The 22,204-nt window shown below is 35.3% G+C and overlaps 7 protein-coding genes and 1 non-coding gene across 8 annotated transcripts; 6 read left to right on the top strand and 2 right to left on the bottom strand.

The window, feature by feature from the left end:
• Positions 1-1,941: 1,941 nt before the first annotated feature.
• Positions 1,942-2,040, bottom strand: CBG28017 (the record flags this gene model as incomplete). Its single annotated transcript, XM_045240398.1, has 1 exon — positions 1,942-2,040. One exon carries the CDS (start codon positions 2,038-2,040, stop codon positions 1,942-1,944), a length of 99 nt encoding a protein of 32 aa, XP_045098412.1.
• Positions 2,041-2,110: 70 nt separating this feature from the next.
• CBG28803 lies at positions 2,111-2,194 on the top strand. Its single transcript is given in 2 exon segments — positions 2,111-2,148; positions 2,158-2,194. It is a non-coding gene (tRNA).
• Positions 2,195-3,957: 1,763 nt separating this feature from the next.
• Cbr-cyp-14A4 lies at positions 3,958-6,135 on the top strand (the record flags this gene model as incomplete). The annotated part of the gene is made up of 7 exons (XM_002645535.2): positions 3,958-4,080; positions 4,140-4,275; positions 4,722-5,188; positions 5,234-5,358; positions 5,416-5,675; positions 5,726-5,883; positions 5,929-6,135. 7 exons carry the CDS (start codon positions 3,958-3,960, stop codon positions 6,133-6,135), a joined length of 1,476 nt encoding a protein of 491 aa, XP_002645581.2.
• A 1,000-nt stretch (positions 6,136-7,135) lies between these two features.
• Positions 7,136-7,270, top strand: CBG28016 (the record flags this gene model as incomplete). Its single annotated transcript, XM_045240397.1, has 1 exon — positions 7,136-7,270. One exon carries the CDS (start codon positions 7,136-7,138, stop codon positions 7,268-7,270), a length of 135 nt encoding a protein of 44 aa, XP_045098411.1.
• Positions 7,271-7,331: 61 nt separating this feature from the next.
• On the top strand, positions 7,332-8,876 carry CBG05278 (the record flags this gene model as incomplete). The annotated part of the gene is made up of 6 exons (XM_002645534.1): positions 7,332-7,422; positions 7,490-8,120; positions 8,166-8,193; positions 8,255-8,417; positions 8,462-8,619; positions 8,667-8,876. 6 exons carry the CDS (start codon positions 7,332-7,334, stop codon positions 8,874-8,876), a joined length of 1,281 nt encoding a protein of 426 aa, XP_002645580.1.
• Positions 8,877-9,847: 971 nt separating this feature from the next.
• CBG05277 lies at positions 9,848-13,769 on the top strand (the record flags this gene model as incomplete). The annotated part of the gene is made up of 11 exons (XM_002645533.1): positions 9,848-9,970; positions 10,017-10,152; positions 10,219-10,556; positions 10,733-10,857; positions 10,903-11,162; positions 11,207-11,364; positions 11,412-11,615; positions 11,834-12,022; positions 12,158-12,262; positions 12,585-13,116; positions 13,165-13,769. 11 exons carry the CDS (start codon positions 9,848-9,850, stop codon positions 13,767-13,769), a joined length of 2,775 nt encoding a protein of 924 aa, XP_002645579.1.
• Positions 13,770-15,054: 1,285 nt separating this feature from the next.
• On the top strand, positions 15,055-19,200 carry CBG05276 (the record flags this gene model as incomplete). The annotated part of the gene is made up of 5 exons (XM_045240396.1): positions 15,055-15,128; positions 15,175-17,401; positions 18,179-18,183; positions 18,843-18,928; positions 19,166-19,200. The coding sequence occupies 5 exons, from the start codon at positions 15,055-15,057 to the stop codon at positions 19,198-19,200; spliced, it is 2,427 nt and encodes an 808-aa protein (XP_045092895.1).
• A 2,039-nt stretch (positions 19,201-21,239) lies between these two features.
• Positions 21,240-22,157, bottom strand: CBG28015 (the record flags this gene model as incomplete). Its single annotated transcript, XM_045240395.1, has 1 exon — positions 21,240-22,157. One exon carries the CDS (start codon positions 22,155-22,157, stop codon positions 21,240-21,242), a length of 918 nt encoding a protein of 305 aa, XP_045098410.1.
• Positions 22,158-22,204: the final 47 nt, after the last annotated feature.

Here is a 22,204-nt window from a genome sequence, read left to right as displayed (position 1 = left end):
TCACTTTTTCAATAGTTTATTTCTCAAAGAAAAAATAACCGAATAATTAATTATATTGTCCATCATTATCAACAACATGTCTCCAACGTTCCCTCAATTTATGGATTCCATTGCGGTAGAATCCAGCCGGGCGTGAGGCAAAGTATTGTTTGAGTGCCGCTTCGACCGCTCCACGGGAATCGAAGCTTCTTCCTTCGAAGGCACGTGTCATATCGCCAAATAACCAATAGTCGGAAGGAGCAAGATCAGGAGAATACGGGGGGTGAGGGAGAACATTCCATCCATATCCCATCAGCTCCTGCTTCACTTGTTTCGAAACATGTGGGCGAGCGTTATCATGTTGATAGTACACTTTCTTGTCTTTCAGGGCCGAACGGTCGACTGCTTTCTTGAGGTTTCGTAGTTGAGTAGTGTAGAGGTCTCCAGTTATTGTTTTGCCCTCGGGCAGAAGTTCCCAGTAGATGGGGCCGTCCACTCCCCACCACACAGAGAGCATAACTTTTTTCGGATGAAGGCCGGGTTTGGGGACATCCTGTGGGCTCTCTCCTTCTCCAACCCACTGGGATTTCCTGTGGTGATTATCGTAGAAGACCCACTTCTCATCTCCGGTTATTAGCCGGTCCAGCCATCGATCGCCCGCGTGGAGAGTGAGAAGAGTAATCGAATCGTCGACTCGGCGGTCAAGGTTGGCTTGAGTCAGGTGATGAGGTATGAATCGACCAAAAAGTTTTCTCATTCCAAGAGACTTCAAACCTTCAAGGACTGTGCTATGGTGAACTCCGAATGTGACAGCTAGTTCACGGCTAGATTGAAATGGATCCGATTGCAATGCGTGCTTCAGCTTGTCCAAATCCAACTCACGGGGTCTCCCAGAGCGATCCTTTTCATCGAGCGAGAAGTCATCTTTTTCGAAACGATGGAACCAATTGCGAATAGTATTGTAGTGAGGGGCATGTGTGTTGTACACATTCTTCAAGAAAGTTTCCGAATCCTTCATCGTGGTGTGAGATAGGAAGAGGTAAATCAAAACATGTCTGATGTGAATAGCAGTGGGAACAAACATATCGTTTCAATTACAGATGAGGAGCAGGGAAGGAAATGGGGACTTGTTTATATGGAAGGTTCTTATCACCTTGTTATTCACTAGAGTCGATATCATACACAGCCTCCATATACGAGAACAGTGATTAAACAAACAGAGTGACAAAGACTTTCCCGCCAACCTAATACATCTGGTGAGAATTTGAACAAAATCGGAGAGGGTCGATTTTGGTCGAATTTCCCCACTCCCCCACATGGAGAAACCTTATTTTTGGGCACATTTTGGCCCAAAACTCATAAGGTGCTCAGATTTATCTTTTATTTCAAAACAGTTTCTAATGTATTTTTTAATGTACACTTATCTTTCTTTTAAACCCTTTAATGGCGACCAACGGTATTTTTTGCATAATATGGTTTTCATGTTTACAACCCAACCTTTCTTTTTTTAATTACTCAACACTTTGAAGCATACTTGTAACGGGCCGGGCCGGGCTTTTTTCGGAATTTCGAAGGCCCGGCCCGAGCCCGGCCCGTCATTTCACTAGTTTCGAAATTTTCAAAAAACACATAAGGGGGGACCCTTATGTGATTTTTTTCGACCAAAAAATTTTTTTTCGAGTTTTTCGATCTTTTTTGATCAGACAGACAAACAATCCGTAATACAAAAAAAATGAAAAAAAATTATATTGAGAGCTCAAAATTTGGCTCAAAAATACAGAATTTTTGACACCGGGCCTTCCGGGCCGGGCCCGGGCCTTGAAAACTTCCTCAGGCCCGGCCCGTGCTTTGGCGGGCCGGCCTGGAATTTTACAAGTATGCTTTGAAGTATTAACTTGATTTTCCAGTATAGTATTCAAATTAAAACTTTCATATAATTTTGACGCTCTTGAACTTTTTTCATTACACTCTTCTCTGTCCAGACAAGCCATGTGCTCCCTCGGCTGCGACTTTTTTCTCTCTTGCTTCCCATGCGCAAGTGTGCGTGTGTGTTTGATACATTCAATAAGAGAGAAACTAGTGTCTCCACACGACACAGACTTCATAGACACTCTGCCTAACAGCTAATGTGCCGTCGATAGCTCAGTTGGTAGAGCGGAGGACTGTAGAGTCAGTGGTTATCCTTAGGTCGCTGGTTCGAATCCGGCTCGACGGATTTCTTTTTGAAATTTTTTACTGAATGAGAAAAAGCCAACACAACGGTTTTTCAAGTGAATTATTTAGTTTTTTAGTAAGAAAAGAGTTTTAAGAATTGTGAATTTTTTTAAGACACGTTCTCTGAAGAACTCAACTTCAGCCCTACTATTCACTGTACAGAAAAATTCAAACTAGTTTTTATGGATTGATATTATATATTTTGAAAGTTGGGACATTTCTAAAAAAAATGCACATTTGGTTTGGACCGACCCAGTATGGTCCAAACGGTGACTTTGGTCAAAAAAAGAAAATTTTTCTCGATGAAGGTAATGATTAGATTTAACTCAGAATCGGTTATTTTTGCTAGTTGGAGCATTTTTTGTGTTGAAACAAAAATTCTAACTCGTTTCCTTTTAATTGAAAAATTTCAATTTATTTCCAATTTTGAAAAAAATTACTGAAAATCCGTTGTCGTGAAACATTTTAACATCAGCTGGAAAAACGTAATAAGAGATTGAGAACCAGCGTCCAAAATTACATTAGTCAATGTTTGTTTGAGTTCGAATATCATGAGCAAACGGCGAGTTTTAGGCCAAAATGTGCCACAAAATGAGGTTTCACCATGTGGGGGAGTACATGACAACTAAAATTCGTCCAAAATCGACCCTCTCTAATTGTGATCAAATTCATACCAGATGTTGTATTTTTGATGGATAGTATTCGGGCAAAGTTTCAAAATACGTTCTCATCGTCTTCATGCTTTTTTGTAGCTCTTATTGAGTACATGGCAACTAAAATTCGACCAAAATCGATCATCACCAATTTCGATCAAATTTATGTCAGATGTAGCATCTGTCATAGGTAGTACTCTGGCAAAGTTTCAGAATCCGATCTCATCGTCTTCCTGCATTTTTCGAAGCTCCAAAAAAGCGGCAAAAATTGCTTTCAAGTAAAATTTCAGTGAAAAAAATTAGAGCTACAAAAAAGCATGAAGACGATGAGAACGTATTTTGAAACTTTGCCCGAATACTATACATCAAAAATACAACATCTGGTATAAATTTGATCAAAATTGGAGAGGGTCGATTTTGGACGAATTTTAGTTGTCATATACTCCCCCACATGGTGAATCCTCATTTTTTGGCACATTTTGGCCGTAAACTCACCGTTTGCTCAGGATATTTAAATTTAAACAAATATTTTCTAATGTAATTTTGGACGCTGGTTTTGAATCTGTTATTATCTTTTTTTAGCTAATGTTAAAATGTTTCACGACAACGGATTTTCAGTAATTTTTTTCAAAATCGGAAATAAATTGAAAATTTTCAATTGAAAGGAAACGAGTTAGAATTTTCGTTTCAACACAAAAATGCTCAAAATAGCAAGAATAACCTATTCTGAGTTAAATCTAATCATTACCTTCATCGAGAAAATTTTTCATTTTTTTGACCAAAGTTGATCACCGTTTGGACCGTACTGGGTCGGTCCAAACCAAACGTGCATTTTTTATCTTAGAAATTTTCCAACTTTCAAAAAAAAAATATAATATCAATCCATAAAAGCTAGTTTGAATTTTAGTGTACAGCACTATTTTCGGTTCTTTCAGAGAATGCGTCTTAATTGAAAAATTGTTTTTCTCTTCTTATTCAAAAAACAACAAATTTAAAGATCACAAACTCCACGGAGACTTGCCGACATAGTGTGTTTTGTGACTGGAGGGCAGACAATTTCTTACCTATATAAACGACAGTTGGAAAAGAAACAAGAGTATAGTAAAAGCAAATGTCACTTCTTATCATTTCGTTTGTTTTAATAACAGTCGTCTATATTATCAATTTTTATTGGGAGGTTCGAAAATATCCAAAAGGGCCATTCCCTTTGCCATTAATTGGGAATATTCATCAGGTTGCTGGTTTTTTTTCAGGATAATATTTATCAATGATCTGCTTTCTTCTTTTTTTCAGATTCCCGACGACAAACTTGAAGTTTGGTTTGATGATCTCTCGAAAACCTATGGTCCGATTTTCACTGTATGGTCTCCACTTCCATGTGTTGTGATAACTGATTATGCTCATATCAAAGACGCGTTTGTTACACAGGGTAATTAATTTATTTTCATTTTCAAGGAGAATGTCAGAATTTTCAGTTGATTTTGATCAATTTCAGGAGTCTGGAGCTCGGCTGTCAAGTGTTCGATCAATTTGAAATTTTTAGGGAATGTAAAACAGTTTTAGATTGAGAGCTTTTCATTCAGAGAATTAAAAAAATTTTCTCGTTTTTCAGCTATTTGCCCGATTTTTGAAAGACTCCCTTTTTTAACTGTTTCGGTACTGAAAACGTGAAACAAGCTGAAAAACTGGGAATTTTCAAAAACTTCGTTGAATGCAAAGTTTTCAATTTATACCTCTTTCATACCTCCAATGCTTCCAGAGAGATCTGGCACTTGACAGCCAACCTCCAGCCCCCTGAAAATGGCCGAAAATCAACTTAAAAACACGTTTTTGTAAATCTTTTCGACCGGTACAGTACCTGATGACTATTTCCAGGAGAAACTTACACCTACCGAGCTCATCGCCCTCCAGAATCTCTTCTCCAACCTCATGACAACACCGGTATTCTGAATTCCAGTGGAGAAAACTGGCGTCTTCAAAGAAGAACATCTCTTAAAATCCTCCGAGATTTCGGAATGGGAAGAAATTTGATGGAAGAGCAAATTGTGAAATCGATCCAAGAAATGATGGAACAGCTAGCGAAAAGTATGGATAAAAAGAAGGCTGAGATTTTCTGGCCAATCCAACTTTGTGTTGGAAATGTGATCAACGAGTTTTTATTTGGATTTCATTATAAGTACGACGAGTGTGAAAGATTCAAAAAGTTCGTGAATGTTGTGGATTATCACCTAAGGATTCTTCTCGGAAAATGCTCACTTTCGGTTTCTGCGTTCCCTTGGCTCCGCCACGTGCCAATTATTGGAGAGCTGGGTTATCATCGAATCAAGAGAAATATCAAAACGGTGGGTACCTGACTAGCTGACTTAAAAAAACTATTTTTTTTCCAGTACCAATCATTCATCGAAGAGGAAGTTGAAAAACAATTAGAGAAATTTGACACAGAGAGTGAGCCAGAAAACTTTGTTCATGCTTATCTCCAGCAAATGAAACAAACTGGACATCCCGGACTAGAGTGAGTCCATCAAGAACAGGAAGAGGTTGTTTTCATATGAATCAACAAAAATTACAGCATGAAAAACTTATGCGCTTGTGTTCTCGACTTCTGGCTGGCTGGAATGGAAACCACCTCAAATGCGCTCCGATGGCATATTGCTTATATGATGAAACATCCGGTGATACAAGAAAATGTCCGAAAAGAAATTCTTGATGTTGTGGGAACCTCTCGTTTGCCCTCAATGTCTGACAAGCCGAAAATGCCATACACCCAAGCAGTCATTCATGAAGTTCAGCGACATTCGAACATGGTTCCATTCTTGGGAACTCATCAGAGTGAGCACTTGATTTTTAAGTAATCGGTATTTAAAAAAATCGCGTTTCAGGTGTTCAAGAAACTGAAATCTTGGGAAAAAAAATTCCAGCTGGGACCAATGTTATCGCTCAAACTTGGTCAGTTATGAAGAACGACCCTATTTTTGTAAACCATTTGGAATTTAACCCTAGCAGGTATCTCCTGGCAGATGGCAAAACTTTTGACAAAGTGAGCTTTTTTAGATTTACAACATTTCTTAACGTCTTCTCTTAGGTTGTTCTGGAAAGAACGATCCCATTCAGTGTAGGAAAGAGGAGTTGTGTGGGAGAAGGCTTGGCTCGCATGGAACTTTTCTTGATTTTCACCGCATTGATTCAGAAGTACGAGTTTATTGCTAATGGTCCGGTTGATATGAGCTATAACGCTGGAGCAGTACTCACTATCAAACCATACACTTGTGAAATGAGAAAAGTGTTTTGAAGAATATTTATTGTATCTTTTAAACTCTATTTAAAAAATTTTTGTTCCTGTAACCATTGGAATGAATGCTTCTACATCAAATGAAATTAACTTCACATGTTCAGCGTTTTTCAAGAAACCAGAAATATTGGTTAAATATGTTGGAAAAGTATGTCGCATGTTTTTTCCGTTTGACAATTTTCAGATTAAATTTCAAAATTGATAATTTTTCTTCCTCGGTTCTAAAAATTTTTCATAGATATCAACACTTCGGTTTTAACATTTGCGAGAAAAAATGAATCTGAATCACTATATTAAATTCAGAATAACTCTCTTCAAATTGGTTTCGCTGAATAAAAAAATCAGCCAACTCTGGAAGAAAAGTGAATGATGTTCACTCTGGGTTACGAATTTTTTCACAAGTAATCACAATCAGTGATGACTACTTCTAGGAATGGATGTTTTTCTGAGGAGACTGAAAAATAATGAAAATATATTACGAAATATCGTCACACATCTGTAAAATTTTTGCAACTAGCAGGAATAGGATGAATCCCTTCGGGTATTTGCCGATTTTCCGATATAAATTATTGCGATTTCTCGTTTCTGTCACAACTTATCCAATCCACAAAAATCCATATCGAAAATGTGAAAATGTTTTCGGTTCATCAATGAAAAATCACGAAAAAGAAGGATTTTTGCGTTTTCGAATAAGAATTCAAATTCTCATGAATGGAAACCAAAAATATCAACTGTGTTTTTGGAGGAAGAAGTCCTCAAGAAACGGTCAGAGTGGACATCGGAACAATATAGAGAAGTGAATCATTAATAGAGCAGACTGAAAAATCACATTAATGCGTTCTCATGAACTTAACAATCGCCAGAAACTGCGACACTACTCATATTAGTAAACTACATATGTAAACTACACGTGTAGTTAACTACCTATTTTAACAACATACGTAGTCTCGTTCTATACATAAGACAAATACCAAGCAATAAGACAGTGTTTTTCAGCAACATGAGTGTACTGATAATTGCATTTCTTGTATTCATTATCGCGTACATTGCTCATTTCTATTGGAAAGTCAGCAAATATCCCAAAGAACCATTCCCACTCCCTTTTATTGGAAATTTTTTACAGGTTTGCGAATAAAAAATCATAATATTTTTTTTAGCTTCCCGGTGAAAACATGACACTTTAATGAACTTGTAAAATGTATGGACTATGTTTCACTCTCTGGGCTCCACTTCCAGCAATAGTCATTACCCACTACGACTACTTGAAAGATGCATTTGTGACCCAAGGTGAACATTGTTCAGTTTTCTTACTGAATTTTCTGGTATTTTATTCATTCAACGGTACCAATTTCAGGAGATGCTTTCATCACACGCATTAACCGTCCACCAGAAACTCTACCGCAAGCCCACAATAACACTGGAGTTTTAGTATCCAGTAGAGAAAACTGGAGACTTCAGAGAAGAACGTCTTTGAAGATCCTTCGTGACTTTGGTCTGAGCCGAAACTTGATGGAAGAGCAAGTAATGAGATCTGTTCACGAAATGCTTCAACAAATTGAAAACATCAACGACAAGAAGAAGGTAGACATGTTCTGGCCAATTCGACTTTGTGTTGGAAATGTTATCAATGAGAGTTTGTTCGGATACCATTACAAATACGACGATGCTGATCGGTTCAAAAATTTCGTTCAAATTGCGGATAGACATTTAAGAGCTGCTCTAGGGAAACTCCAGTTGCTGATGACTGCTTTCCCCTGGCTTAGACACGTTCCAATCATCCGAGAACTTGGATATCATAAAATTGGCACCACTCCATTTTGTGAAACGCTGTGTGCTGTTTTCAGTATCAAGGATTTATCGAGAAAGAGGTTGCTAATCAAATCAAAGAGTATGATGGAGAGAGTGAACCAGAAAATTTTGTCCACGCCTACAAAAATTTTGTCCACGCCTAGACAAATGAAACAAACAGGAAACCCTGGTTTAGAGTGAGAGTTATACATAATAAAAATTTCATTGTTTGCATGTTTCAGCATGCCGAATCTCTGTTCTAGATTTCTGGTTGGCTGGCATGGAAACCACTTCCAACTCTCTCCTTTGGCATATTGCCTACATGATGTAGTATCCTGAAATTCAAGATAAAGTTCGTGAAAAAATCTTCGAAGTTGTTGGAACATCTCGTTTGCCATCAATGTCTGATAAACCTAATATGCCATACACCCAAGCAGTTATTCATGAAGTACAAAGACATTCTAATATGATTCCAGTAATGTTATTTCACACAAGTAAGTATTTAATTCTGAAGATGTAAAAGAGAAATGATTTACAGATACCGAAGATGTCGTTGTGAAGGGACAGAACGTGCCAACAGGAACACTCGTTTTTGGTCAGATCTGGTCAATTATGAAAAACGATTCAATGTTCGACGAGAGCCAGAAGTTCAACCCAAGCCGGTATCTACAAGCGGACGGAAAAACGTTGAACAATGTAGGAATAGCTTGTTCGTTAGCTTTCATAACCAAGTTCTCTTTCAGGCAGTTATAGAAAAAAAAATCCCGTTCGGTATTGGAAAAAAGGCATGTGCCGGAGAAGGGTTGGCAAGAATGGAGTTGTTCTTGATTTTCAGCGCCTTTATTCAGAAATACGAGTTTATCGCAAATTCTAACATTGACTTGTCACCAGATTGGGGAGGTGTACTCACTTCCAAATCTTACACCTGCCAACTGATTCCCCAAACTGTATAATTTATTGTGAAATTAATCATACTCAATTTTTAGAATGAATATTTGAATATCATTTTTTGATTGTTAAACAATGATTTTGTGTTGTATTTCTGTTGACCCAAAAATCACACTATTTTTCAATTTCATGTGATTCTTGATCGTAATCGGCCGAATATCCTGTACCCTAATTGATCAAGTGTTATTTTTGCTGCGAAAAATCTTTAGGTCATAACTCAAAGATTGCAAAAAAATTGATTGAAGTAATTGAAGATGTGATTAAAGTATTAGAACATGAGGCCGCCAAAAAATGTCTCGTCTCGATATTTTGAATAAACCTCAAAAAATCTTTCAATTAGCCTTAATTAGTCATGACTACTGATGGGACTTGACTCTAAAAAATAAAACATGTTGTTTTTGTTGTTTTTGTCACTTGGCATTTTTATTTTATATAGAGCGTGGTTAGAGATACCAGAGGTAACATTAACTACAAAATTAGTTTCTGTGACGTAAACTAGAGAATTTTTATTTTTCCGTCTCATTTCCTTCGAAGAGAACCGAATAGTGATTATTGATCCAGTGATTCGTGTCAAGATAAGTGTGTTTTCAAATTATCATTTTTTGAAATGATTAACATTGAGCCTGGATAACGCCAACTAAGAAGTCAGTAAAACACTTAAATCAAAGGTAATTTATGTAGAAAAAAATTTTTTTAAGGAATGCCAATAGTTAATGAACAAAGCACTAATTTTTAAAAAAGACAATAATCGTCTTCATTAATTTGTTCAGGCTTATGCATTTTGAAACTGGGATTGTGAAGAACACTCTCATCTTGACACAAACCATAGGATCAGAAAACACACTTTGGGTGTCTTCTGTAGTTCTGTAGTTAACGTTACATGAATTTATTTTGTAGTTAATGTTACCTCTTGCATCTCTTACCACGCTCTCTATATAAGACAACAGCCAAATGCTGAGACAGTGTTGTTACCAAAATGAGTGTATTGATTGTCGCTTTTCTTGTATTTGTTATCACTTATATTGCTCATTTCTATTGGAAAGTTAGCAAGTATCCCAAGGGACCATTTCCACTTCCACTAATTGGGAATGTTTTACAGGTGTGAGAAGACGAGTTGATTTTCACACATTCATTATATCTTTCAGTTTCCCGACAAAAACATCCATATCTACTTTGATGAGCTTGCGAAAACTTATGGACCATGCTTCACTCTCTGGACTCCACTCCCAGCAGTAGTCATCACTGACTATGACTACCTAAAAGATGCATTTGTAACCCAAGGTAAACATTATTAACTTTTCTTCCAGAATTTGCTGAGATTGTTTTATTCAACAGTGCTAATTTCAGGAGAAGCATTCATCATGCGCGCTGAACGGCCACCAGAAACGCTATTGCAACCACATATCAACACTGGAGTCTTAGCATCGAGTGGAGAAAATTGGAGACTTCAGAGAAGAACATCTTTGAAGATCCTTCGTGACTTTGGTCTGGGTCGAAACTTGATGGAAGAGCAAGTAATGAGATCTGTTCACGAAATGCTTCACCAAATTGAAAACATCACTGACAAGAAGAAGGTAGACATGTTCTGGCCAATCCAACTTTGTGTTGGAAATGTTATCAATGAGAGTTTATTCGGATACCATTACAAATACGAAGATGCTGATCGATTCAAAACATTTGTCCAGGTTGTGGATCGTCATTTGAGAGCTATTACAGGAAAAATTCCGTTGCTTATGGGTGCATTCCCTTGGCTTAGACACGTGCCAATCATTGGCGAACATGGATATCACAAAATTGCAAGAAACATTAAACAATTGAGTTTATTTCAATATTCTTGTGAATATCTATAATCTGTCTTCAGTACCAAGGATTTATCGAGGAAGAAGTTGCCAGTCAAATCAAAGAGTATGATGGGGAAAGTGAACCGGATAATTTTGTTCATGCGTACATGCAACAAATGAAACAAACTGGAAATCCCGGATTAGAGTTAGTCTGCAAAAAAAAATAAATGCCATTGTTTGCATGTTTCAGTATGCCAAACCTTTGTGCTTCTGTTTTGGACTTCTGGCTTGCTGGTATGGAGACTACATCGAATTCCCTTCGTTGGCATCTTGCCTACATGATGAAGTACCCTGAAATTCAAGATAATGTCCGTAAAGAGATCTTCGAAGTCGTTGGAGCATCTCGATTGCCATCAATGTCCGATAAACCTAATATGCCTTACACACAATCGGTTATTCATGAAGTACAAAGACATTCCAATATGATCCCAATGCTGGGAAGTCACACTAGTGAGTTTTTTATTCTGAATATGTCGGCGAAAAACGATTTATAGATACCGAAGATATCATTGTGAAAGGCCAGAACGTGCCAACAGGGACAGTTATCTTTGCTCAAGTCTGGTCAATTTTGAAAAATGACTCAGTATTCGACGAGAGTCACAAGTTCAACCCAAGCCGGTATCTGCAAGCTGACGGAAAAACGTTGAACAAAGTAGGAAGAGCGTGTTTGTTAATTTGAATGCTAAACTTCTGTTTCAGGCAGTCCTAGAAAGAACAATCCCATTCAGTATAGGAAAAAGGAACTGTGTCGGAGAAGGACTGGCCCGTATGGAGTTGTTCTTAATTTTCAGCGCCCTTATTCAAAAATATGAGTTTGTGCCAAACGATAACGTAGATTTGACTCCAGTTTGGGGAGGTGTACTCACTTCCAAGCCTTATACGTGCCAACTGATTCCTCAAGCTGTATAATTTATTGTAAATAAATTTTGTTTATCCATGAAATAAAACATTGGATATATTCTTATTTACCACAATCACAAAATGACTTTGTACATCAACTACAAAATAAGTACATGTAACGTGAAGTGCCTAACTTTTGTTTTGCCGTCTAACTATCTTTTAAAAATCTTTTGCAGGTTTGTGAAGTTATTTTGATTTTTACACATTTATGACGTTCTCAGTTTCCCGGTCAAAACATTCATATCTACTTTGATGATCTTTCAAAAACTTATGGACCATGCTTCACTCTCTGGACTCCACTTCCAGCAGTAGTCATAACTGACTACGACTACTTGAAAGGTGCGTTCGTAAACCAAGGTAAATATTATTCATTTCTCTTTCTGAAATTGCTGAGAAATTTTCTTTTGACGGTACTAATTTCAGGAGAAGCATTCATCATGCGCGCTGAACGGCCACCAGAAACGCTACTGCAAGCACACTTGAATACTGGAATCTTACAATCCAGTGGAGAAAATTGGAGACTTTAGAGAAGAACATCTTTGAAGATCCTTCGTGACTTTGGTCTTGGCAGAAACTTAATGGAAGAACAAGTAATGAGATCTGTTCACGAAATGCTTTATCAAATTGGAAACATCACTGACAAGAAGAAGGTAAGTAGTATAAAAAGTCACGCTCTAGCGCAGTTTTGGGCCCGCCTCTAATAATTACCACTTTTGTCAAAATTTCATATCAATCTCCAAGGATAACCTAATTAATCAATCAAAAACGACCTTTTAAAATCACCCCCTATTTTCCCGAAAATTCCTCGGGCCCTCCATCAGATGGTCAGCGCTCCTTTAACGCTCCGCTGGCGCTTTGAGAATTCTATTCTTAACACCAATTTCAATCTCACATATTCTTCAGCAAATTTTTTGTTTATAAATGTATTGTTTCAAATGTCGGATCAGTACAGATACTACCGACATATCTCAGATTTTGAGCATTAACAACAAGCAGTTGTTGAGAGGAAAATGTGTAGTATGCAAAACGAAAAAATGCAAAATAATTCCCAATTCAAAAAGTGGAGGTACTTTAAAATCCATCAAACCCTCTACCAAAGAAACTAAAAAATCGGAAATCAAACTAGACGATGCATATTACAACCCTGAAACTGGATTTTGTGGAATCAATGAACTACAAAGAAAAACTAAAAAGCCAATTGAAGAAGTAAAGCGATTTCTGAACGAACAAGACGTCTACACTCTTCATAAACCAGCTCGTAAAAATTTCAAATCTGAAAGAGTTTATGTTCACAATATTGATGAGCAATGGCAATCAGATCTTGTTGAAATGATACCGTATGCAGAAGAGAACAACGATTTCAAATATCTTCTCACTGTCATAGACTGTTTCAGTAAGTATGCCTGGGTTATCCCTCTGAAAACAAAGACTGGAAAAGAAACTGCAAGCGCTCTACAAACGATTTTCAAACACAGAAAACCTCAAAAAATGCAGACTGATAATGGTAAAGAGTACTACAACAAAGAAATGAAACTACTATTCAAAGAATCAGATATTCGCCATTTCTCAACTTATTCCGACAAAAAGGCGTCTATTATAGAAAGATTTAATAGAACTCTCAAAGAAAAAATGTGGAAGATGTTTACCTATCAAGGTGATCATAAATGGACAAAAATATTGGACAAACTAGTTTCTGGATATAATAACCACTTTCATCGAGGAATAAAAATGACTCCTATTGAGGCTTCAAAAACAGAGAATGTGCAAAAAGTACACGACAATCTTTTTCCTTCGAAAAAGCTGTTTGAGGAATCCCCCAAATCCAAGTTTAAAATAGATGACACTGTCAGAATCACAAAATACAAAGCTGTTTTTGCTAAAGGTTATCTCCCCAACTGGAGTACAGAGATGTTTAAAATTTCTGAAGTGCATCCAGGTGAAGTTATCAGTTATTCTATTCGGGATTTAGCAGACGAAGAAATCAAAGGAAAGTTTTATGAAGAAGAGCTAACATTCTTCAACAACGTAAACGATGAGCATAAAATTGAATCGATATTAAAACGTAGAACAAGGAAAGGACAGAAAGAATTGTTTGTCAAGTGGTATGGTTATCCTGATAAATTCAATTCTTGGATCCCTGACACTAATCTCAATTAAACACTTACTACTTTGACTCTATTATCTTTAATTTCAACAATATTTTCACTCATAATCAAACAATAACATTTTGTGTTTTTTACAATACTCTTTGAAAAGGAAGCTTTGATTGTGACATCAGGTCTTGATTGAATAATTCTATCATTCTGTTTGGATACATCAAATACTAACAGAGGGTAGTAGTAATAATATACATCTTCCTCCATAAAAATATAATCCTTTGTCGATTCATAGTAACTGTTTCTAAACTCTTTAGCAAAATTGTATTGTTGTACAGCATTAAACTTATCGAAATCAAATTTCAAACAGTCATGAGGATATCTCTCTGAATTTAATTCAACATAAATTTCTTCTAATCCACAATTGTCAAATTTACTAGCATTCAGATAGTTGTTATCCCTAGCACATTGAAATGCTACTACAATATATTTTATTTTGTCATATTTTGTACCCATCTTCCATGTGAATTCCCTATTACCATTAGGGATATTATAGCTTTCGAATTGTCTAGAAATGAAAGGCATTTGTACTAACTTACTGCTTTCGAAAATATTCAATAATTTAATCTGCATTTCAAGACTAGGGACAATCTTTGGAATAATCCATTGTAATCTTTTGATGTTCATCTTCGCTGTAAATTTTGTAGCATCTGACGATACAATGCTATTTTTATTTTCAGGAGATCTGTAGAGTGATAACTGATGCTTCCTACCATAGACTATTTTGTTGTAGCATTCAGCAAATCCAAAGATATGTGTCAACGGAATGCAAAAAGTTATAGTGCCTTTTCTATTTTTCGTATATTTATTTATCTTGTATGTTATAATATCCTTAGTTTCTAAAATCCAGCCAAAAGTATTCTGCTTGTTCATAGTACTACTATAAGTCAAAAGACCTTTCATCAAACTAGCTCTACCAGGATCCATTATGTTTTCTACTTGAACACCATCCATACTATATGTTGCTCTATCAAACAAAAACATTGGTGCATTATTAGTTAAGGAGACTTCATCAGTTTCTGCTAAAGCAGCGTCATCTAATTTGGAAAGTTCTACTTCGAGGTAAATGTAAGACTTATGCAAGTGTAGATACTGATCACATGTCTCAATAACAAAATTAATTTCTCCATGTTGATTTAAACTAGAACCTGAAGAAGGAAAAACACTTATGAGATTCTCTTTTTGAATGGAAGTATCAGTCACAATAGGAGCATCAACTACGAGTATTTTATCGATAGCCTCTATCATTATTTCAATTTATAAAGGAAGAAAAGGAAATATTTTTTATGTTAATAAATGCGCAAACTTTTCAGTACTATAACGGTGATTTTCTTCTTGACATGGTTTCAAGAAACATTAAGTAAGCCTATTATTTGTACTGATAACTCTCCTGTCCAATATTTCAGAATCCCAAAACTACACAAGTGTAATTATCACAGAATACTCAACAGTCAATCAGAAATTGTACAGTATGAGGTTTTCAAACCAAACATTATTGAATACATTTCTGAAGCAAAACTCTGTAAAAAGTTAGTTAGCGAAGTATCCATGTACACAGACTTTTCTGGCTACGAACATTTAGTAGAGAAAGAATTGAACAACTATCCCATAACACTTGCAGAATGTAGAGAAATGATAAACAGTAAAAAATGTGGGTTTGGATCTTTAACGAAAGGTAGTTCTAACACATGGAGCACCAATAACAAAATAGATGTAGATTATCCGAATAGATTCACTAGCTTCTTCACTCCGAAAAGATATTACAAAGAAAATTGTATTGTTATTGAAACAAAAGTTTACTCACATTATAATCAAACCAAGCCAACTAATATTATGGCTGAAATGAAAAATTGTAAGTATCAAGACGGTTTTTGTGAGATTAAGAAAAATGAAATCGTCACTTGGGATGTCAACAGAGAGCAAAAATGTCAATACATCTCGATTGGAATACTAGATGGAATGTATAGCAACAAACTTTGGGTTAACAATAAAAACCAAATTGCTCTCAACTTCCAATCAGATAAAACTATACAAGATTGCAATTCGAGTCTAATGATCAGCGATGAAGGTTTTGCCGTAAAAAGAATCAACAGAGCTGCATCACAATATTCTCCGAGACAAATTCCAGTATCTATTCCATCACACTCTCAAAGGCAACAACTGGAGGAAGATAGAAGAAAACGTGAACAAGAGGAGCAAAGAAAGCAGCAAGAAGATAATAGAAGACGTGAACAAGAAGACAGTAGAAAGCGTGAAGAACAATCAAGACGTGATCAGGAAGATGCTAGAAGACGCGATCAAGAAAGACAAAAACAGAATGAAGCAGATTTCGAAAAAAGGAAACAAGAAAAATTGAAGAGAGAAGAAGAAACGGAGAAAAAGAAGCAAGAAAAGATTAGGAAAGCCCAGGATGAGGCTGTAAGAAAATTAATACAACAACGGCAAGAAGAAGATTGGACTGTTCATGATGAGAAACCAAAAGATAATCGTCATCCACCAAAATCAAACAGAACCAAAAGAGAGATCACAGACCATCGAGCAATCTTCCAACCACTACCCCTACCAGATTACAATGAATACTTAAAAATAAAACAAGACTGTGACAATCTCCCAAGTTATGAAGCTTTCAAGAATAGCAGAGATGGATGTGATTCGCTCACAAGTTATACAAATTTCATCAACAGCATTGCAAACTATGAGAAAAATCAACAACACTTGAATTTATCTCAAACCTGGAGACCTCTACCATTCCCCGGCTACGAAGAATATTTGAGTATTAAAGAAGATTGCAACATTCTCCCGACTTACGAGGAATATAAAACAATCAGAGATAGCTGTCATGCATTTCCCAGTTATACAGACTTTATAAAAAGAATAGCAAAATATGAAATGTTCGAAACAGGTAAATTAAGAAGAAAAAGAGAATTATACTCTGACTTCCAAGCTGCAGGAGAATTTCAATATCTAGAAAACCAATCGAACAATCTAATACGACATACTACTGAAGTTATGTGTGATATCTTCAATGAACAGAATGAAGTTCTTGAAAGCCTTATCAGAGAAAATCCAAGAAGATATATCCAGAAACAGTTGAACCATACAGCTATCAAAGTTAAACTCATCGATTCTCAAGAACCAGTTGTTCAAGTTACTTTCTGCAAAGAAATTGATGAAGAAGAGATAGACTTTATAGACGTTACTCATTTCGATGGGCATAAATTAAGTCTTGCTCTCACACTCGGACAAATCCCAATTAAGATTAAAAGCCTTGGAGATAAAGTTTGGTATTATAAGAATGATTATTCAGGAGGTGTCATATCAAGCAAACCGCAGCTTCATCCCATGATTGATTTTAGAACTAACATTACTAATATGAGAAACTTCAAAGAGTTTGATTTGAAATTCCTAGATGATAAAGTAGTTTTTCATGAACACATTTTGTTAGACTTGAAGACCAACATTGAAGAAGAACTCATAGAAGAAATGCGAGAAAAATCTGATGTCTCTATTCAAGTTCATGCTAATAACCAGGATTCTACTTTACCCCATGAAATATTAGATGACGTAGAAGGTTTCTTTGGAAAATGGTGGCTTAGAATTTGGAGAGTTGGTGTAACACTTGGCGTGGCTGTAGTGTACTTATTCGTAGGAAGATCAATTTGGATGATACTTTCACCAAAAACTTTCATTGATAGGAGAAATAATAGAAGAAGAAGGAGAGAATATGAAGCCGTAGAATTAAGACAAATGATACAACGTCCATCTATTCATTCTCTCACTGTCGATTAATTTTTACCTTATTAAATGAGATTCTTTAACACCCAAGAACAAAGTTCAACTTCTAGTTATGTTATTAATAGTCCAAAAGAAAACAATCAGATAAAATTAATAGAAAATGCAAACCCTCAAAAAGAATTTCCAAGCACAAAAAACGAGGAAACGGCTATTTCTAAGGAGTCTTTTCCCTCTAGAAAACCAAAAACCACAAACAAATCGAAGATATCTAAAGATAACAATAATTTTCTGAAGGCACTTAAAAGTGGATCTGGTTTTAAGAGAATCTAAATAATGTGTAGCTCCATATGTATATCACAAGTTTTAGAATCAATAAGGTTATTCTTTTCATCTACAAGTCTGAATGTAAGAGTATTGCAATTATTGACAGCTTTGTGGTAGATCAAATTGATTGGCTCATACTTCACATTTTTGTCGTTATTATTGAATTTACAGATTATATTGCTTTGAGCTTCATTCAAAAACGAATCGCAGATAAGATTACAAGACAAATAAATCCAACTGTTCTTATTCCAATCTAATGTTCCTTCAACTTTTACTATGGCAATAGAGTTTACCTTGAAGTCATGTGGAAAGTCAAGTTGAAACGCTTTTTCGCTGGATTTTAGGTTTAAGAATAAGTGAACCATTTATTAAGTACTAAATTATGAAATCTGATTTCACTGATTATTCGATTCAAAACTATTATTCTAAAAGGAACAACAATCCTCTTCTTCCTAGTTCTTTAAGAGCTTGTATAATAGGAAAGTCTGGGTGTGGCAAAACTAATCTTTTAATGAACTTATTATTAGATGAATACTGTGGGGAAGATTATTTAGATTATGATAACTTGTACATATTCTCTACCACTCTTTTCCAGCCATGCTATCAAGCACTTATCAACGGTTTTGCGAATGGTTTGAGTAAAAAAGAAATCAGAGAATGTTTTCGAACGCAAAATTTTATGGTTGACAAAAAAGAAAATAAGGAAATATCTATACACATTTCTGAAAACTGTGATGACATTCCAGATCCCAGCTCTATAGATCCAAATAGAAAAACTTTAATAATATTCGATGATTTAATGCTCGAAAAACAGAATAAAATAGAACAGTATTACACCAGGGGTCGACATAACAACATTGATTGCTTTTACATTTCACAAAATTATATAAAACTACCGAAAAATACTATTAGGGAGAACGCCAACTTTTTCATCGTTTTTTCTCAGGATAAAATGAATTTAGAATATATCTATCGGGATCACTGTGGTGAAGTGGATAAACCCACATTTTTAGAGATGGTTACAGAAATTTGGAAAGAAAAACATAACTTTTTTACTATTGATAAGACTAGTGACTCGGACAACGGAAAGTTTAGAAAGATGTTGAAGTACTTCTTTGTCCTCTGAACACATTTTAGACATGTTTTTCCTGGCGAACATATAAAAATCCGTTTTCCGTTTTCCGTATTCCGTATTCCGTTTTCCGTTTTCCGTTTTACTAATCGAAGTACATGTTTTATTCCGTTTTGCTAAGTAAAACGGAAAACGGAAAACGGAAAACGGAATACGGAAAACGGATTTGTATATGTACGCTAGAAAAAAACACCCATTTTTTAAAGATTGCGAGCATAGAATAGGACATCCGGATGATTGATTAAGTCACGCTGAAGGTGCACCAGCCACCGGGCTGATAACATAATAAATGACTAAGTTTATATATAGACCACATAGACAACATATGTATTTGCATCAACATACGTGTGATGATGAATGTCGAGTCAAACACCTAGCTGCCTATAAAAACTTAGGGAAAAACTGGCTCAAGAAAGATCCAAACGTTTACTACTTCCTATCATCGGACCGTTTTCTATCTGACACATTTATAGTGATGAAAACTATTAAAAAACATTCATTTTTCTGTGAAGATGAATTATACGAAGACATAGACAAGAATTTTAAAACCAGATTCTATGCTGGTTCTCAGCCTATATATATTTATTGCAATGATAAACCTTTTTGCAAACTTTATCCAAATAGTGTTATTGAAATCAAAATGACTAGGAAAACTAATAGATTTAATAAAACTAGAAAAATAGATGAACTTAATAATAAAAAATTACGCGAGGAAGAACATAGGAGAAAGATGAGAATAAATCGTAAAAATCTTAGAGACTTCCCAACAAATAGTTCAAACTTTCCTGATAGGACTCGAACGAAAATAAATCGAGATATTCCCGACTTTCAGTTAGGTGGTGGTTGTGATAGAGAACAACTTAGACGCGCATTAAATTCTTAATGTATTTATTTATCGTCTTTATTCGGAAACCTAGGAACTCTTTATGTTCAATGATACACTGGAACGTATCAAGATCAACTGTTGAACGCCCATCTAATTTTTTTACTATTCGTAACCCCACGCGTTCCTCCTTACTTGGTAGCTTTACACGTATTGTTTTAGCATAGATTTTTTGTTTAATATTGTCTTTCAGTTTTTTTCGAATATCCTTTTGTACTCTTGCACATGTCATTATATTTTCCATCTGACCAGCTGTGAACTTTTTAACAGGGAAAAAAATCCGAAGGGTTTGATCTAGTTTGACGTTGTTTCGCTTCGATTTCATGTTTTTCTGCCTCTGCAATGAGTTTTTGCAAAGCTTTTCCGCGGTTTTCAACACTTTCGTTTTTTATTACTAACTGTTGTAGACGGTGAACTTGTTTTTTCAATTCGTGGTTATTATGTCTTTCATCTATATTAGACTCCAGCAGAAGCTGTTGATATGTAGCAAAAAGTTTGATCTTCAAATTATTTTTATGAGAACAGTTTTCTATAGATTTAATCTCGTTAGCGATATTTATTAATTCGTTAGCATAATAAGCACATGCCTGACTCATATTATTCAAATGCTCTGGAGTATAATTACAAACACCTTCGACAATGTCTAAACATTTTTCAACACCTCCTAGGATACTGATGGCCTGCTTTAGTCCTACATCTCTAAAATCTTCTTCAGTTATAGTTATAGTTCCAGTTTCACTACCCCTAACTGATTTTCCCACACCACTAAATGGTTTCTTTTTCATTCTTCTATGATCACTTGTTTGAATATCATTCAACGTTCTTGTGTTACTCATTTATATAGCAAACCATACTATAAAAATAAAAATAATAAATTTTTTTGCTAAAGTCAACAGACAGGTGTTGAACTAATTTCCGACTTAAAGCTAGGTAAATATAATGGTGATAAAAGATTTATTTTATTGGAGTTTCTTTCAATATTCGAAAGTTTATGTTCAGAGGCAATCTTAAGCTTAACTTCTGCATGAGGTTGAGGGGATGGGTTGTTCTTATTTGAACAGTATTTACTAACATCCATCTCTTTTGCTAACTCTTTTAATCCATCGTATAAAGTTGTTCTAGTAAAGTTATGTTGCAAAACCCATTTTCTCTTGTTAATTCTGAGAGGAGACTTGTCTTGGTCACTTATATACATTCTAGCCAGTACAACCTTTTGAGACATTTAAATAGTGTGAAAAAATAAGTAAAAGAGTATGTAAAAAAACCATAAAAATATGTAAGATTGTGTTGGTATAGAAAAAATAAGTGTAAGATTATGTAACAAACTGTATAAATATGTAAGCTTGTGTTGGTATATGTAAGATTGTAAAACACTAAATCAAATCTACTACTGAATTCTACAATCCAATATTCAAGTAAATTACTCCCAAGTCTTTCTTTTTAATCTTTTTCTGTTTCACTAGTTCATCTAGAATGGCATTGATCTTATTATATTCCCCATTGTTACCAGCCTGAAATGAAGCAATGGATAGTCTCAAGGAGTCGATTAGAGAATTAGTATTCGATGGAATGAATGAAATAGAACTGCCTGATGTTGTTGTAGAAGTTTTTGCAACAAAATAGTTAGCTTTTATAAACGCCCACTTGTCACTTGAATCGGAATTATACCTTTTGCTACTTTTATCAAACCCCTGATACAAGCCATTAGAGCATAATAATATTGTTTGGTAATTTTTTGTATCTTCTGCGTCAATCTTTTTCAAGTTGGGGGACTTTTTGGTTAAGAGCTCCATTAATCCTTCAGTTGCAGTGTACTCATCATTGTTAATCTTGATCATGTTCTGGGTAAACGTAATATCTTTGTTACCGATAGTATACTTTTTTTCATCTTTGTCAAACTTAACAGAATAGCCAGCATTACTTCTATCGGAGTTGTCTTGAAGATAACTAACAATTAGACTACTAACTACAAGAGGGGAAGATGAACTAGGTAAAATTTCTTTCGGTAAATGCACTGATGGTTGTTTAATAAGACTCTTTTGTTTTATTGTCGGTGTACCTATTGAATGTTGAGAAAGAGGTTTGAAGTTGTTCAGAGTTTCAACTATTTTGTTTTTCTCATCAATTATTTCTTCTTGAAGCTTTTTATTTGATTCTAAAATTGGTTTAAATACATCTATTCTATGATCTTCTATATGTTCCAAGTCTGAACGCTCTTGTAGGTTTTTAACTTTGTGCTCTTTTCGGTTTTTCAAATAGCTCTGAACTATGTCGTTTCTCTTTTTAGGGTCATAAATTTCGAGAATCGAGTGCATTTATTAGTTAAAAAGTATATTAAAATAATCGTGAGTATTTTTAGCTA

The sequence above is a fragment of the Caenorhabditis briggsae genome, assembly GCF_000004555.2.
Source record: "Caenorhabditis briggsae complete genome, chrX, whole genome shotgun sequence".
Taxonomy (NCBI): domain Eukaryota; kingdom Metazoa; phylum Nematoda; class Chromadorea; order Rhabditida; family Rhabditidae; genus Caenorhabditis; species Caenorhabditis briggsae.
Note: the sequence above shows the minus strand (reverse complement) of the source record. Positions and strands in the feature narration are given on the sequence as shown.